The sequence below is a fragment of the Corylus avellana genome, chromosome 7, assembly GCF_965113065.1.
Source record: "Corylus avellana chromosome 7, dhCorAvel1.hap1.2, whole genome shotgun sequence".
NCBI classification, from domain to species: domain Eukaryota; kingdom Viridiplantae; phylum Streptophyta; class Magnoliopsida; order Fagales; family Betulaceae; genus Corylus; species Corylus avellana.
Genome location: NC_142496.1, coordinates 6,237,595 through 6,255,569, shown reverse-complemented (window position 1 = coordinate 6,255,569; position 17,975 = coordinate 6,237,595). Strand labels below are relative to the sequence as shown.

General features: G+C 32.9%; 2 protein-coding genes across 2 annotated transcripts; one reads left to right on the top strand and one right to left on the bottom strand.

Moving 5' to 3' along the window:
• Positions 1–1,470: 1,470 nt before the first annotated feature.
• LOC132183717 (lupeol synthase-like) lies at positions 1,471–7,785 on the bottom strand. Its single transcript, XM_059597114.2, has 18 exons — positions 7,591–7,785; positions 6,741–6,926; positions 6,514–6,603; positions 6,179–6,376; positions 5,895–5,979; positions 5,612–5,778; positions 5,338–5,526; positions 5,110–5,223; positions 4,723–4,842; positions 4,511–4,633; positions 4,311–4,409; positions 4,088–4,144; positions 3,953–3,999; positions 3,719–3,862; positions 3,211–3,388; positions 2,393–2,473; positions 2,029–2,112; positions 1,471–1,581 (listed from the first exon to the last, which is right to left on the bottom strand). Exons 1-18 carry the CDS (start codon positions 7,783–7,785, stop codon positions 1,471–1,473), a joined length of 2,268 nt encoding a protein of 755 aa, XP_059453097.2.
• An 8,412-nt stretch (positions 7,786–16,197) lies between these two features.
• Positions 16,198–17,062, top strand: LOC132185382 (E3 ubiquitin-protein ligase RHA2B). Its single transcript, XM_088518651.1, has 2 exons — positions 16,198–16,508; positions 16,565–17,062. The coding sequence occupies exons 1-2, from the start codon at positions 16,375–16,377 to the stop codon at positions 16,953–16,955; spliced, it is 525 nt and encodes a 174-aa protein (XP_088374777.1). The 5' UTR covers positions 16,198–16,374; the 3' UTR covers positions 16,956–17,062.
• The last annotated feature ends 913 nt before the right edge of the window (positions 17,063–17,975 follow it).

The window sequence follows — 17,975 nt, the reverse complement described above, 5'->3', positions numbered from 1 at the left end:
CAAATCCCCTAATCCCATTTCTTGTAAACAAACAATAATTTTGTTTAAACAAACATTAATTAATGTTTAAACAAACAATAATTAATTTTTAAATAAACATTAATTAGTTTGTTTAAACAAACAAGAATTTTGTTTGCTCATCCTTATTTGTTGTAATTTTTTCAGAATTAGCTGGTGGTTCCTCGAGTTGAGATACTCAGGTAGCTCTTGGAGGGAGTTCTTGGAGTCTAATTAGAATTAGAGGTTTCAATAAGTGTGTTGTGTTTGTTTTTGTTTAATTCGTTGGAATTTGAGACAATTGAAGTTATAGTTTTTAAATATTAATGGACCCAGACTATGCTGCTGCATGGGGGAATATATTTTAGAGACGTATTTGGATTTCTGATTTATTGTATTTGATAGTTACAGAGTACTTTAATGAAGAAGTGTGTTTTATTATTAAGTTTTGTTGGGTTATTTATTTAGCTGAGGCTTACAAATAATTCTGTGGTATGAATAATAGATTTTGGGTTGAAATAGAGCGGAAGAAGAGAAAATATTTCAAATAAGTATATATAATATCAGGTCTAAGTAGGTGTCATGTGCATTACGGGTAACAAGTGTCGTTATAAAATTCGATCTAACGTGGCTCACTAACGGAATCCACCAAGATTTTGTACATAAGTTAATAGTAGAGACTTATTTGTTATTTTTGCATACCACATGCATGAAGCTTATTGCAAATCAATGTAGTTACATACTTACATAGACTGATTTTGCTCTTTAAAAAAAAAAAAAGAAAATTACCTTTACGTTTGCTTTTATAACTCATAACGAAAAAAGAGAACATGAGAACTTTTTTTTTTTGGGAAGAAAGGCATAATTTAAAATATCGAAAGTGTCAAATCACCATTTATTTCAAAAGACAACACGCGCTATTTTAATTGAAATGAGAAATTAATTTGTAGAGTTAAGATTTAAATTCAAAAGTACCTAAGTTCTAATATCATATTAAATCACTACTTATTTATTTAAATTGATAAAAAAATAATGAATTCAATTATTTAATTAATACTTTAATAAAAATAACTATATTACAAGCGCTTTATTTGAAAGTTGAATATGCAAAGATATTGATGCAACATGGTCCTCATGCAAAATTTAGAAGAGAAACAAAAAGAGAAAAAAAACTTGAAAAAAACTATAAGGTTTATATTGCATGATATTGCACATTTAACACTCACATATATTAATATTATATTGCATTACATGATTGAGTTGCTGTTTGTCTCACACCAAACTAATTACGACATAATTTACACCTTTCAAGTAGCAGAGAATTTTCTGCATTTATTTGGTAAGCATTCTTAACATTTGTTACTTTGAATGAAAGTTGTACATATGCATTGGAGAGAGACCATTCTCTTTCAAACTAACTTGGGCTCCTGAAGTTCAATTAATATGCAATCATTTGTTTAAGCATTCAGGTTATCATGCAAACAGAACTCGCATCCGATATTCTCCAAGAGCCCATATCGGGAAAATGTTTCGATATGATGAGTAGTTTAGTGTACAATTTCTCATAAACACTCCAGTGATTTCCTGTTGCCAATAGCCATCGATTATATATATACCATGCTTGAAAAAATAAATTAATAAGTAAAAAATTATTTTGATAAAGAAAAAAAAAAAAAAAAAAAAAAGTACCAACTTGCATACACTTAAATGGATAAAGTTTTCCTTTAAATTGGATCGAAAGAAAATAAGAAATGCTACTCTTCACACCTATTTATCACACTCAATTTATACCAGCTAAAGTTAAGTGTTTTGAGTGGCTTTCCATGTAAACCATTTAGAGAAAATGAAAGCTATTTAAAATACATTAGTGTGAAGAGTAGCATTACTCATTAAATTGACACATGTCTTCAAAAGCACGTGAAAATCGTTGCTAATTTAAAGACATGTTAATTAATTAATAGCATGGACCGTAGGAAAACTTTGTGAACTTATCTAAATGTGTTGGATTCTAAATATACAGACATGAATTACCTGTTGAGGGAAGTCACCATCTTCCATCTGTGAATTGATTAATACTCTTACTCCACGATGAATTGGTGTTGGGTCTATCTCGGCCTAATTAAAGTTGTGAAAACATTCAAAATCAACATATGGGTATGTTTGTATTTCCTAAAAGTTGAATATCTAAGCTTCATACTTTCTTGACTTTATTTGTGTAAATGATGTTAATTTTTCTGTTCATATGCATGCACGTAGAGTTTTTTGGTAATATTTTTTCTTTCTATAGCGAAATATTATTACATTCTTTGGTCTTCTTATAGATGAAGCATTAGCAATGCTATGTTATAGTGCAGTGCAAATAGTTGACTATTTGAAGAGAAAATGATGCACCGACCTGCCCAGCCTCAATGAGGGACAACAAGGCCCACGCGGTTTGGACTAAATTTGCACGGTTGCCTTCTATATTCGTCCAAACCTATTTCACAAAAAAACAAACTTGAGTTCTTTCCTTTCATTCTCCATTTTTTTTTTTGCGTCATATGGTTTCGTATATAGTATACATATTTATGGGATAGAAATTCTCAACAATCTTGTTGTCTGACTTGTTAGTAATTCCGACTCTATATATGAGAGAGCTCTTATGTGACCCATCTGTCTGAACAGGTCTTGGACAGTGGCAGATCTAAGAATTTATCATAATAAAGTCAGAAATAAAATAATAAAATATAATGAAGATGCGGCCTGTGAAAGACGACTCATTGTTTAAACAGAAGAATTTTCATCACAGGCTTTATAGAACAGAATCACGGCGTATAGTAATAGCCAAAAGTAATGAACAAGCAAAAAAAAAAAAAATTGTTGTAGCCTCGTAGGTAAAAAGTAGTGTAAAACACACTCTCCTTCAATTTACTCTGATTTGTGGGATGAAATTTGGGCTTGGTTGAGTTTTATAGGGGCTAAAAGTGTCAAAGATATGAAATTTGGGTTTATTTTATAGGAGCTAGTAGAAAATTTGGGCATCAAAATATTTTTTTTTAAAAAAAATTTTAAAAAATTTTCTATTGTAAAAAAAATTTACCAGGGGTAGGTGTTGTGTATCCGCCTCTAGTCTTGGATAACGCTTTCTTTGTTCGGACAAATGAACTCAATAGAAACTCTTTTATATTTACAGTTCGGGAATCTAAATTCAAACTGAATAGATCTGTTCCATACCTTGTTTTGGCTTGACAGGTAACTTTCTCCCCAACCACCATTAGGTAGCTGCTTTGATAGCAAAAATTCACAAGCTTTGCGCAATGCTGGACAATTTTTGTAGGTTCTTCCACAGGCTGCCAGTGCCCCTACAGCAAACCATGTACCATAGGTGTAGCAAATACCCCAATAGCCATACCTGTAAAAATGATATTTTCTCCTTCAATAATGCTTAAATTAGGTTAAAATATTAATTATTCATTTCCTATAGAGTAATGCTATTTAGTAGAATGTAATACAACTGCCATAAAATTTGATGATGTGGTAGTGAAAATCAGTTCTTAGATCAGATCTTATAAAAATATATATATATATCAATGACTGCTTTTCACTGTCACATTATCTTAGATGTATGGAGACAACTGATTGATTATTCAATTTGATATTAAAGAAAATGTTTTGATCGAGTTGGAACATTTTCTCCAAATTTAATATAGAGCATAATTAATGTGTGAAGAAAACATATTACCATGATCCATCAGGTTCTTGAACATCTTCAATGTATTGAATTCCCCTGTAAATGGTACTGTCTATCTCTGTCCTCCGGTGCTTGGGATAGAGCTTCCTAAAGAGTGCCAGAGCTTGAACTGCAGATGAAGTGCACTCTACGTACCTATAAGGTGCATGACACAACCTTGTTGTTAGGAAGCAAATATGAGCAATAGCTTTGTATAGATATGTTGTTGTGTTGAAGATTTCCTACTCTCTCTCAATAAGGGTATCTTCAAAGAACTCTGTGGGGTTGAACTTCTGAGAAAATAGATACAAAAAATTATGTTAACGAGTGCAGAGTATATAAAAGATGACGATTTGTAATTGTCAAGCTTTGAGAAGTTACCTCCAACCAAGCATATGCTCTTTGAGTCTCCCATGCTGGGAAGCCACCATTGCTACTCTGTAGTGGCAATTGAAATTTCAATTATTCATGTGAAGCATTTGGGAAAGCTTAATCATAATAAAGTTTCAGAAGTGAATTGGATAATTTAGCTAGAAACCAGACAACATTTTATGTATCCTTAATTTCTGAGTCAAAAATAGAATTTGAAAGGTTGACTTGTTACTTGTAGAGAAAGAATGACATTCACAGCATCATAAAACCGCTGTGTCTCCATTTTCTCCCCAACAAGGTCTGGAGGCATTTGTGAGAACAAGATTGCAACCTGCAAAAGAGAAGGTTTTGTCGAATGTCAGATTATGCTTTGAAAGAAACCTGGAGAATGTTTAGTTTTGGTAATGTATTTTGATAGAGTTGAGGGATTACCTTCAGCCCTTCAGCCGTGCAGTCAGAGACTTGCCAGCCATGGTCCTGCATGGAAAATGTCCATGCTCCTTTGCTTATGTGGCGATACATAGCTTTGAAGTCCCCTGAAGGGTTTTCTAGAACCTAGAAAATAACATGATTATTATGTTAAAGCATTATCTTTGGAAAAACAATGTAAGGAGTATATCATATATTTCTCATATATTTCTGACCTGTGAAGCCTTTACAAATTCATGTGCTTTACGAAGTGTTGGCCAATACTCTTCGTTTAGCTTACAAGAGAGAATTGCTTGAATAGCAAAACCGGCATCCCACATCTGAGAGCCGAAACTCTACATCAGATAAACCAGACATCATTTATTACTACATTTCAAAATAAAATATTTGATTTTAAATGGACCAAGATTTTGCAGGCTTGACTTTTGGGCAAATGCTTCAAGTATATATGTGACTACATTAACATGAACACATGTTTCTGGATGTGATAATTAATTGGTTTGTTCTTGTTCCACATAAGACCATGTTAGAATATTCTATTTTCTTATTTATTCTCTTCTTTAGTCTAGATGAAAGGCGAGGGGTGATCATATATATAGAACCTGAATTTTTAAGCCATCTTCAGCAACCCAATAGTTGTCCGGAATCCTGCCTAGATGAAGCCTGTAGGCCTCCCCATTTGGATCTTCAGCCCAACAGGCAATCAAGCATAATACCTGCAATAAAAATAACCTTGACAATTCAGTTCATTAATGAAAATATCAAGTACTTTGATATATATATATATATATATTGATTGCATATGCAACACTAGCACACTAGTTATTGACCTTTTCAACGCCTCCAATGCAAAGGTATCTGCTGTTCTCATCCTCATAATGCACATGACCAATGGCAGCTTTGAGTGCCTTCTCTCTCATCATTGAAAATGGCCAATAGCTCAGGATTGGCTCGACTACATGGTGAAGAAATCCCCATAGCATATCTTGTACGAGGGGATGCGGATAGTAGAGATCCTCCTAAATTAGCAACATGGGTGAGTAATTTCACCAGGAATCTTTATAATTGCAAAAAGAAATACAGAAGGATTAAGATTCAACTAACCTTGGCAATTGTATTCCGGGCTTTATTCCAGTTAATTTGATGGTAAGGCTCATTATATAACTCTTGTCTTAGTGATTGAATCAATCCAGTGATTGGACCAACAAACCTCTTCCCATATAAATAAGACATTGGCATGTAAACCAAGCGACAATAGCATAACATTTTGCCTGTAATTAATGAACACCTTGAGTATCAGATAAAAGCACTAAAGCTAACTCTTTGATACACACACCTTTATCTTATTAAATGTGCTTTCCAACAAAAAGATGTGAGTGGAAAAAACCTGGATGCATGGGGAAGATTTTAGGAAGAAGCCAGAACTCTGGGGGTAGTGGATTGCAGCCTGACCACTCATACACTCCCAGTACCTTCACATGAGATGAGACATTTGAGTTTTCACTCGACAGATAAAACAATAAGACTCATGCATATGCATATTATCAAGAAATATTGGCAAACAAAATGAAATATTGATTTTAATTTTCAATCTGTGCCTATAATTTTAGGTGTCAGCTAGATAAAACCAACATAAGGTAATGGTTTCAACTTTCAACTGGTCATATATACCGTGACCCAAAACTTTCCCCATGAAGGAATAGCCACTAAACCACCATGGTCAAGGATCCATTTCCGGCCTCTAGCCATAGCCCCATCTTCACCATCTTCAGGTCCCTCTCCAAGTATTCTCAAGGCAATGTAGCTCAAAGCTGACCCAAACATTGTGCTGTGACCCTCTATATGGAAGCCCCAACCTCCATCTTCGTTCTATCCAACAAATACACAAGTTTAAAAATTAGCCAATTTTTTTAGTTGTCTAGCTAGGACTTCAAAGACACAAACTTATGTTCAAAAAAGAAAAAAAAGAAAAAGAAAAAAAAAAAAGAAAGAAAAAAGAATAAAACTTGATGATTATACAAGTATCGAATAATTTCCTTTTGGTGTGCTGGTGAAAAAATAGCATTGAGACCTCCAGTGATGTATAATGCCATTACCTACATATCATAATATTATGAAATTAAGTTAGATTTAGCAAACAATTTATGCAGGCATAGGTATTCTTATATCTTAGTGAAAGAAAAATAAACAAAGAATATATATATATATATATAATGGTGAGAAAAAAACATACAAAGGGTTGAAGGAAAAACAAGGGGCCAGCAGATTCAGCAGGCCAGTGGCCATCATGGGCTTGAATGGAGGAATAAAAGCTCAATGCTCTTCTCATTGTAGTAATCACTGCTTCCTCTATTATCACCCCCATTTCTTTCACTTCCACTGGCGCTGGAATTGGTGGACATGGATTCTCCTTCCTAAGCTGTGAGTTTTCCATATCAAACATAGAAATGTCCAAGTGAAAAATAAGTCAAAGTCCTCACAAAATTTTCTAGATCCTAACACAAATCACAACCATATATATGATCTTATCATTGATACAAAGAGCAGGGGACGATGAGGTAAACATACTTGGTTCTCATGTCTTTCTTATCTGATTTTCTTCTGCAGCAACTTTCATACAAGTTACCTTTAACCTAATTTTGAGAATACTAGTTTCTAAAACACACACACACGTGGGTTCACTAAATTCATACATTTTCACCGATCTACTACAAACCAATGTTGACAAAAATACAACCCACATAGAAAGTAACCACCAACAGTAGTAACTTCTATGGCACGTTAACCGTAACAGACTAACAGCCTATCATGGTTCTCAAAGAAACTATATGAGAATGAAGAGGCATACATGTAGAGATATATAGCTATGTATTGTTAATTAAATTATCACTTGTTTTAAAAGTTGAAGTTGGTAAAAAGAGATAAATTTAATCGTACAATTAATACTTAACATTTCGTTTCATTTGTGAACTCAAATTCTCCTTTTAATAAGTGAGATCACCTACCACGTAGAATATTTAATTAAAGATTTGAACTCATAATAAAAAGTAAATTTAATCATTTAATCAAATACTTTAACCTACTTGCATTCTCATCAAAAGATCAGAGCTCTGTTTCATCCGAAACCGATTATTCTTGAAGTCGTGGCGGGCCTTTTCAACTTGATCACGTTCTTCGGGAGTGCCGGCGTCAGAGTCGAATTCCCAGTGTTGCCGCCCGACGAAGTTGTTTACGCTCACCAGCCCCGGCCCTCCTTCGGCTATCTTCAACTTCCACATCCTCTATATTAATGTAACAAATATTAACCGACACTACTACTCAGACATGCAACATGATTTTCAAGTATATTGTATATATATATGTGAAACAAGAGATCATTTGCAGTGTCGGAAAGAAATTATGCAGCAAACACAAAAACATGGTAAAAGAAGTTAGCCATGTGTTTGCAGCTGAAATGGCCTTAGATATCATATATAACAAAGAAAGAGAGGTACCTTGAAAGTGTTTTTTAAGAGGAATATAAATTCTGAGTTTGTTCCCCAGAGGCAAACAAAAGGGTGGCAGTAGTGGCACGTACGTCTAGAGAAAAGAACACTCGACTGAGATGCATGAAAGCCAGAAGATTCTGTCTCTATATATATATAAAGAGAGGGGAGAAGAGATCGTGTGGTAGGTAAAGAAGTTTGCTTGGTGAGTGGAATCAAACTTCTAATATATGTTTTTCTATAGATTATTCTATTACTATTATTTTAAATCCACCTAACCTAATCTTCTCCTGTTTGCTTGTTTGATCGACATTCTTCTGTCAAATTTGTCAATGGCCAAAAAATGGCTCTATACTATTTTTACTTTCAATATTTTTACTTTTTACATTATATCAATCACATTTTACTATTATTCAAATAAAAAAATACTACAAAATAATTTATTTATTTATTTTTTTATACAAAAAATTCTTACTTTGATTTTTTGAGTGGTTTAGGCCAGGGTTAGAAATATACATAAAATATACCGTCGTGAGGCTAATATTTTGCACCATTATCAACCTAACATGCATACCGTACGTTCTCAGCAAGGTAGTCACAATATTACGTGTTAATTGTTCTCATCATATACGTTTTTAGCAAAGTTTTCAAAACCTTATACTTTTCACTGATGCGACTATATATATATATATATATATATATATATATATATATATATTTTCTACTAATTTCCTCCAACAAATGTCCATACAAAATATTTAGAATTTGTGAGAAAATTAATTTTAACCATCTTACATTTATCTCATCAATGTCATGCCCTTAGAGTAATTACGGCGCAAACATTGGATAAATAGATTAATTTTAGAAGATGTTTTGACTTCACTAAATAAAGGAGAGAGTTCTCATAAGTGAGAAAACTTAAAATTTCTCAGCTTCCTTACCCATCATCCTATACCCCATGGTATAATTAGCGTATCATTTTTCCATATGAGTTCTCTTTTCAATTTTCAATTCGATCTTAAGTTTTCCTGCAATCATACTCTAACAGAACAATCCTAATTCCTAATTCTGCCGGGCATATGACTCAATTACCTGTTTATGAGATAAGTGTGGTTAAGAGTCTTATTGCACATGCATTTTATTGGCATAAGAAGTCACAAAAGAATTGGAGTTAATTTGGAGATCACCACATATCTCCTATTCAGTATATTAAACTGACATGTTAAAAATATATTTGATTTTCACATGCATTTTAAACATATCTCAATTTGATAGATTGAATTGAAAAAAATTCCTTTAATCGAATTTAGAGAAAAATTTATCGGTTTTAGCTTTGAAGTCTTGATAAACAGGTCGCCACACTCTCGCCCCTAGTTTGGATATTTTTTGTGCTCGTCTCACTTAGTTGTTCCCATTGTGCACATTTTCAAGTGGGTATTTGAAATTCAAGTCGCAAAAAGCCTGCAGTCATAGAACCATGAATTTTACTCAAAGATATTTTATTGCGATTTGCTGTCTACGTAGCTGATTAATTGGTATTGCTACGTCAATATTGTAATATAGTTCTTCAACGGATACATATGGGAATGCTACTTCTTGAGTTGAAGCTATAATGCCCTATCTTTCTTTCTTCTCTACTGCCTTTAGTATAGTGCTTTTCAGCTAAATAGATTCTACATCTTGGAACCAAGCCAAATTTGGAGCAGCTTTGTGGTGATGCATGGAACTAACAATCAAAAAGCATTAAAGCTACAAAGACTAGAAGGATCATTTAATAAACAGCCAGCGAGTGTCAAAGTATATTATGGGATAGTTACTCGGGGAAGAATTTTACTCAATTTACAATTCGTGTTGGCTTTCTATCTTTAAAGTCCCACTATCTTTCTGTATTTCTTAATTTATTCATTTATTGCTTTTGTTCAATTGCCAGTTCTTCAAATGTTTAAGCGTGCAGAGATTGATAAAGATGGAAAGTAAATTAGGGAGGCATAGGTCAAACTCAAGATTACTTGTACGAAATCATTGAAAATGTCAATTAGTTTTAAAACTTAGTTTATAAGAAATGATAAATGAATTTTTTAATTAATATTCTAACTTATTCTCAGAACAATAATACCACTCGACAGTGGACAACAAGACCAGGTCAATCTTGTAGCCTTTCAAATTTCCAATTATTCTAATGAAGGCCCCAAAAAATCAACCCAAATTACTTGCACGATCCATGCATGGGAACAAATGTGAGAGTTTACTTGAATGACCCTCAAGTTAGGGATTTGATGAGATTAATTAATATCAAATCTCTTAATTTAGGGTTATTCAATCACATCAAGCCATCAAATCTTTAATTTTTGGGTAATCTAATCTTCATTAATCTCATCAAATTCTTAACTTTAGGGTAATCCAAATATAACAACAAACATGGTTGTTTAATTCGTAGGGAGAAGGCTATATCAAGAACACTCCAAATTAGTTGATCATGATTTTTTTGACTTATTGGGTAATTTATATTGTAGAGTCTGTCCAAAAACCAGCTCTAGCCCATCTGATCATCAAATTTGGTCAGGCATTCTGTTGGCCATACATATATGCATTCATCGATTTAAGTATAATGATTGAGGGTTATCATACTTGTAACTGCCCCTTGATCATTGAGTAGCACGAGAGAACATTCGTTTTGAATATATATAGTTAACTCCTTTTTTTCGAGCTTTACAGAAATACAAATATCGAGTAGAACTAACTTTTAAAAATTATCTTGCAAATACTACCACGTACACTTGGTAGCCAATTATTAGGCGATTCGACATGTTCAGGAGTTGGAAAAAGGTGTTACCTTTCTTCACTTATCAAGCAAAAGAAAAAGATCATAGATTGCATTTTGATAGATAATTAAGGTGAAAATTGAAATACATTAAGAAATAATTATATTATTCGTTTTATGTTGTTTATATATATTTTTTAACATCGAATGGATACTAGTTTTATTTTTTATATATTAATTTAAATGTAAATCTTAATATATTTTTGTTTATGCTTTCATAAAAAAAATCCTGATTCGGTCTCTGCTAGTAGGTTACATTAAAGTTGCTAGGTTAGAAAAAGTCATAAAGGCTTGTAAATGGTGTGAAGGAGACAAATAATCTAGGGCCCATATAAAAATTAATCCACCAATTAGATTAGTGAAAGTGGTACTTGAATTGTCATTGCAATCTTTTGTATGTGGAAAGCCTTGCATCATTGCCCCAATTCAATGATTTCTGATCATTTCAAGTTGACAAAATAAGAAATTATGAAGCTTGCATGTGACTCAAAGAATACGTACAACAAATCCAGCTTTCCCCAGTAGGGTTCAACATCCACCACAAGGTGCCATATTTGTAGTTTGCTTTGAAAAATCTCTATCTTCCTTTCCTGTCATATTAATTTGTTACTGACAAGTAACAAATATCAACTTGAAAAGTAAGCAGACAAGACATTTTTCGATCCCTTAAGATTTATAACCATTGCTCGTTAGCTTGCTTGAGTTAATTAAGTTGATAATCAATTATGGCATTCGGATTAAATTAATATATATGTCACAATAATGTTATGCGTAGGACTTTTATTTTCCTATTATCTCTTAAAAATGATGTGTTTTTTTTTTTTTTTTAATTAATTACCATTAGATCAAAATTTAACATTGATCTATTCCAAACTGAATGATGATCCAATAATAATTTTAAAAATCGCATCACTTTTGAGGAATAAAAGGGAGATAAAAGTCTATTTCAAACGCCTTTTCCCAACATTTTTTAGGGTTTACAAGTATTAATAACGTATTCAGTTGGTTAAGTTTCTTTCAACATATAAATATGAAATCTAGTGTAATGAGAGAGACCTTGATAGAACTTACTTGTTTGGACAAGATATTTGGATAACTCGAATCTTTAATCAGTGGCGGAGCCACATACATCTTTGGGGGTGCCGTGAGATTTTTAAATATTTTTTTTTCACCCCCAAATATATATATATATATATATATATATATATATATATTTCTTTTTACCTATCCAAGACACAGCGCCCTAAAGTCAATGACTCACTCTCTTTCGTTTTTTCTATCTCAAAGATTCGATACTTGATAATTTTGTACTTCTATGAGACGGTAAAGTGCAGTTTTAATTTAAACACTTTTTTTTTTTTTGGTATTTCTGTCTTTTTGATATAGTACTGCCGACATGTTACATTTCTAATATATCAATTTGAGCACATATTTATGAGCTTTTATAAATATTTTTTTATGATGCATATATTGTGAGAATTACCAAATTTTTAGGGTGGAGAAAATTTTTAGTACGCTAAAAAAAAATTTTTAGCGATACCCCAAATATAAATTGTCTGGCTCCGCCACTGTCTTTAATGCATGAGAAAAGTTTTGATGGGAGGAATACGTAGTAGGTATTCAACCCTTAATGAGAGAGATCTTGATTTGATAGAACCTACTTGTTTGAATAGGTATTTGAACAAGATTGTCTTCTTAGGTCTTGTTGTCTGACGACGTGTCATCACATTGCAGTGGTTTAATCGGATTAATTTTAAATTTTACCCTATGTTTTTTTTTTTTTGGTATTTTTTTAAAATTAATATGACTTTTAAAATTATTATTAGATCAAAATTTAATAGTGATTTATCACAAATCTAATTTTAATTTTAATTTTAAGGAGATATAAGAAAAATATGAGAGTGATATATAACATTACTCGTTCAAATAAGTTAAATCCATAATTTCAGTTTGACTTACTTCACTCCATGTCACACTCATTGCATATGCTAAGAAGACTCGTGTGAAGAAAATAAAGACGTAGAAAGGCTCGTCCATGAGGCGTCCTTCTCAGCCTATCCGTGACCGTGAGAATTGATAAAACCTGTTCACAGAACCTAAAAAAATAAAAATAAAAATGCACCTATTCACAGGCCGGTTCAACCTTAGGTGACTTAGGCAGTCATTTAAGCCTCTAATCAATAATTATACAATAGAAGTTTTTTCAATAAAAGATTGTTTTATGTTCTAAATATGGTAAAAACAATTTGTAAATAGTCTCAAAAGGGATTAGGATTTTTTATGATTTCAAATAAATTGTAGATTCTTAAATTATGGAATTTAAGCCGTTTCTTTACACTGAAACACTTAGAAAATGCCACGTATTAAAAATATGGCATGTTATCGAGAAAGTCAAAAAGAATTTACTTTCCAAAAGGTTTCTTATTTAGTACTACAGAAATGGTTCTTCTCTACGAAATTGAGTAAATTCTTTTGCAAAGATGATTTTGGTTGAAATAAAAGAAAATATTTCAAACCTTAGCCCGATAACTATTACCCATTTTTCACTTACACTTCCAAACTTTAAAACTTGACATTAGGACCTCCCATACTACCACCGTGTGGCAAATTAGATACTTTTGCTTTTTCCTCCCCCAGATACCCTTAAATTTATTAAAAAATAACCATTTGAAAAAAATTTAAAATTTAAAAAAAAAAAAAAAAAAACACCAAAACGGGGTGGCCCTTTTCATATTAGCCTCCTAATTGCTTTTTTTTTTTTCTTTTTTTTTTCAAATAGTTATTTTTATATATTTTTTAATTTTATTTATTAATAACTTCATAGGTATTTTGGGAAAAAAAAAAAATACAAAAGTGTCTAATTTGACATGCAATGGTAGTATGTGGGTCTCGATATCACTTTTTAAGCTTTTTTTTTTTTTTTTTTTTTTTTTTTTTTTGTGATATACTTTTTAAAGTTTTGAAGTATATATAATTACAAAAGGAGTGATAGTTTGGGGACTAAAGTATATTTTTCCTTTTAAAAAACAAAAAACATGAAAAACTATATATATTACATGATATTGCACATTTAATACCCACATATATTATATTGCATTACATGATTGAGTTGCTGTTTGTCTCACATCAAACTAATTATCACATAGTTTACATCTTTCAAGTACTAGAGAATTTTCTGCTTTTATTTGGTAACTTGCATGAAAGTTGTACATATGTGTTGAAATAGCTTTAATACCATGTTAAAATAATGAAGATGTGGAAATATGAGCAGAAGCAAGAGAGAGAAAGAACACAAAGAACTTTATGGGTGGTTAGTATTAGACACCTACGTCCACCACTCGGAATACTCCTAAGGGCTACATTGTGCTCATTAACTTTATTTGTCTACAATACAAAGGTCCATATTTATAGAGTAGTGTCTAAATACAAGTATAGCATTCAAATCCTCTTTATTTGATTACAATCAACCCATAAATAAAGAATATTTGATATCAACATAATTATGGAATATACGGAAAATATTATATATTTTTCATATATTCTAACATTCCCCCTCAAACTCAAGGTGGAATATTCTAAAACATTGAGTTTGAAATCCGAAACAATGATGATGGTGGTGGCGGAGGTTGGGAACGAGCCGTAGATGGAGGTTGCTGGAGGAGATAGAGGCTAGCGGGCGGCCAGTGATGGCAGCAGGTGGCTGGTGAATGCAGATTTAAAATGGCCGACAATGGACAAAACTCCAAAAGGGGCCGACAACGAGCCAGGGCTGACAATGAGCAACATCAAAAGGGCTGAAGACAGGCTAAAATCTAAAAAGGAGCCGACAATAAGCCAAGGCTGACAATGAGCCAAACTTCAAAAGGGCCAACAATGGGACAGGGCCAACTAGGGCCAAAAATAAGAAAGGGTCGACTATGGGCCAGAATTAAAAAGAAAAATGAGCCCACTTAGGCGGTTATCAAATCGGCGCACCGAACCTGATTGGCGCGTGGCGCATGGTTTCCAATGGGCGGCGTATGGAGTAGTCTGACAGTTGGGTGTAGCGGAACAATGAGATTGTTAGAGAGAACACCTAGAAACGTCAATGACGTTTTTTGAATGTCACAAGAAAGTGACTCTAATACCATATTGAAATAGCTTTGATACCATGTACTAACCATAATATCAACCTAATTATAAAATATACGAAAAATATAATATATTTTTCATATATTCTAACAATATGTATTATTGGAGAGACCATTCTCTTTCAAGCCAACTTGGGCTCCTAAAGTTCAATATGCAATCATTTGCTTACGCATTGATCAGGTTATCATGCAAATAGAACTTGCTTCTGATATTCTCCAAGAGCCCATATCGGGAAAATGTTTCTATATGATGAATAGTTTAGTGTGCAGTTTCTCATAAATACTCCAATTATTTCCTGTTGCCAATAACCATCGATTATATGCTAATACCATGCTTGAAAATGGGTGTGAAAAATACGTCATGTAAAATGGGTGTGAAAAATATATTATTACTCATTAAATTGACTTATGTCTTTAAAGAAATATATGTTTTAAAAATATATGTCAATTTAATAGATTGAACTGGATGAAAACTTTGTGAACTTATTGGATTCTAAATAGACATTAAGTACTTGTTGAGGGAAGTCACCATCTTTCATCTGTGAATTGATTAATACTCTTGCTCCACGATGAATTGTTGTTGGGTCTATCTCTCCCTAAAGTTGTAAAAAAATTCAGAATCAGCAATTTGAATTTGACACAATTAATTGACAGATTTTGTTTTAGAAGATATTCAGCATAATATCTTTATTTATTTAATTCTTCTGATTTTCCATCTAGAAGATTTTCATTATTAGTCTTTCTTTGGCATCAAATATTTCATTATGATCAAGTAATCCCATAATTATTATATCTGGCTTCTTTATTTTATTTCCTTTGTTGAGAGATTTTATCCTTTAGTAGCTTTAGGGTTTCATTATAAATTAGTACCATTTGTAATAGAATAAATAACTTTTGAAGATCAATAATATTATTGGTTTCTATTATCTTTCAATCATGATCAGCTGTTCGATCGTATTGAATGCTCGTTGCGGGAGATACGCCACACCATTGCTGGGCTTGGGTTCAACATCAAAAAGGCATCACTATCATAATCGGAATTGAGTTGACAAGATGGCTCCTGACCATCTGGTTGTTGGTCGTAGTCCTATACGACAAGCCATTAATTCAGTTATGAAGGAGTTGTGCGCAAAAATTCATGACTTCGCAATCATCTTATCTTGCCACAAGGCCAGTAGAGGCAAATTCACCACCTCAACAATAATTACCGCCAAACCACCGAGTTCCGGGAGACAGAGGTGACATCAGCATCCCAATTGGCCCAATTGAAAAATTAAGCTTCTAATAATTTATAGGAAGGTAGTGAAAACGTACGGCTATGGTTTATAATTTTCCACACCACTTAAAGAGTCTAAGACACCCCCCAGATAACAATTACCAACCATTTTCTTCAAAACCTTCAATATATATGTCTTCCCCTCTCTCATACTCATGGGGTTAATCTGTATTGCGCTTAAGATCCCAAAAGGCATAAACATTGGATTTCTACTAGGTCTGCTGGACTCTTTGAAGTTCGTGGTCATGGTGGCACTTGCTCGTCTGGGTCTTCTCAATTCGCCAGAACAAGTAGCTGATGCTGAAGAAGACCATTCCACTGATTCCACAATTCGCCAGAACAAGTAGCTGATACTGAAGAAGACCATTCCACTGATTCCACAAGTTATGTTCTTGTGATGGATGGATTATCTCCATCGCTAATCCCACTCCAGAGTCTAATGGGCTTGATCAAGAAGACTCTTTCTGTGATGGAATACAGCAATCTTCTTGAAAGATACGGGGCGCATGATGATGAAGATCATGTGGATAGGTTATGTTCTGTCTGCTTGAATTGCGTGGACAGAATCCATGAAGTCAGGGAGCAGCCTAACTGTTGTCATGTGTTCCACAGGGAGTGCCTGGATAGATGGGTGGATGAGGGCCGGGTGACCTGCCCTTTGTGCAGATCACTGCTGTTTCCAGCCAGGGGAGAGAGCACAAGAAGTGGAAGGAATATTGATCATTTTGTTGGTTAGGAGTATGTATGTGATGGCATCAATAACAGTGTTAATTAAGCTACACATTAATATGTTTTTGGTGTCCTCTTTCTCTCTCTCACACACGCATCCACGCTCGGCGACTAGCTTGCACTAGTAGGAGTTCAAAAATTGAAGGACAATTTGGTCTTTCTAATCGTTTTCGTTTGGAGTTAACGCCAAAAATTGACGGATGAAGTATATTGCATTAAATTGAAAGTTCGAATGGTTGAATTAAAAGTTCTTTAAATTTGGAGGTCTTTTCAAATGCCGTTGTAATTCAGGGGTCCTTTCTGAAGTTTTCCAAATATTTAATTATTCAAAATTTCTGCTTTAGTTAATATCATGTTATACAATTATTCATGGCAAAAACTTAAATTAACAATCAATAATAATAAATTTAATTATGTAATTAATTTTCTAACATTTTTTTCTTCTCATGTATGATCTCTATTAGATAACTAGTTGAGAGTTATGTATATATATATATATATATATATATATATATATATATATGCACGTGTACAAAATGTAAACTTTCAGTTTTGTAAGTTTGTTAATATAGTTGCGGTTAGTTACAGTCAGTTGGAGTTAGTTGTTAGCTACAGTTAGTTGTTAGAAGCTTGTTAAGTTTATGATCAAGTGTATAAATAGTACTTCATATTCTTTGTAAACGTTAAGTTGAACGTTTTGTACACGCACATGCATATATAGATAACTCTCAACTGAGTTATCTAATAATCGCAAATTCTTTTTAAATAAGTGAGATTCAACTCGTAAAATATTTAATTATTCAAAATTTATTCTATTAAACCATTATTCACAATAAATAATAATAAATTTAAGCATTCAATTAATATTTAATATGCTTTATATATATACATGAGAAAGAAGGTATTAAGCTGCATCCTCATCAAAAGATCAGCGCTAGATTTGTTTCATCCGAAACTGATTTTTCTTGAACTCGTGGCGGGCCTTCTCAACTTGAGCACGTTCTTCGGGAGTGCCGGCGTCAGGGTC

Bases quoted from the DNA above. Each gene is read 5' to 3' on its own strand.
- LOC132185382 (XM_088518651.1), top strand. From the start codon at position 16,375: ATGGGGTTAATCTGTATTGCGCTTAAGATCCCAAAAGGCATAAACATT. The intron at 16,509-16,564 runs AGTAGCTGATGC...GCCAGAACAAGT, and splicing joins CTTCTCAATTCGCCAGAACA to AGCTGATACTGAAGAAGACC.
- LOC132183717 (XM_059597114.2), bottom strand. From the start codon at position 7,785: ATGTGGAAGTTGAAGATAGCCGAAGGAGGGCCGGGGCTGGTGAGCGTA. The intron at 6,927-7,590 runs GTAGGTTAAAGT...GAAAACTCACAG, and splicing joins ATCTTTTGATGAGAATGCAA to CTTAGGAAGGAGAATCCATG. The intron at 3,863-3,952 runs GTAGGAAATCTT...TGCACCTTATAG, and splicing joins GATACCCTTATTGAGAGAGA to GTACGTAGAGTGCACTTCAT.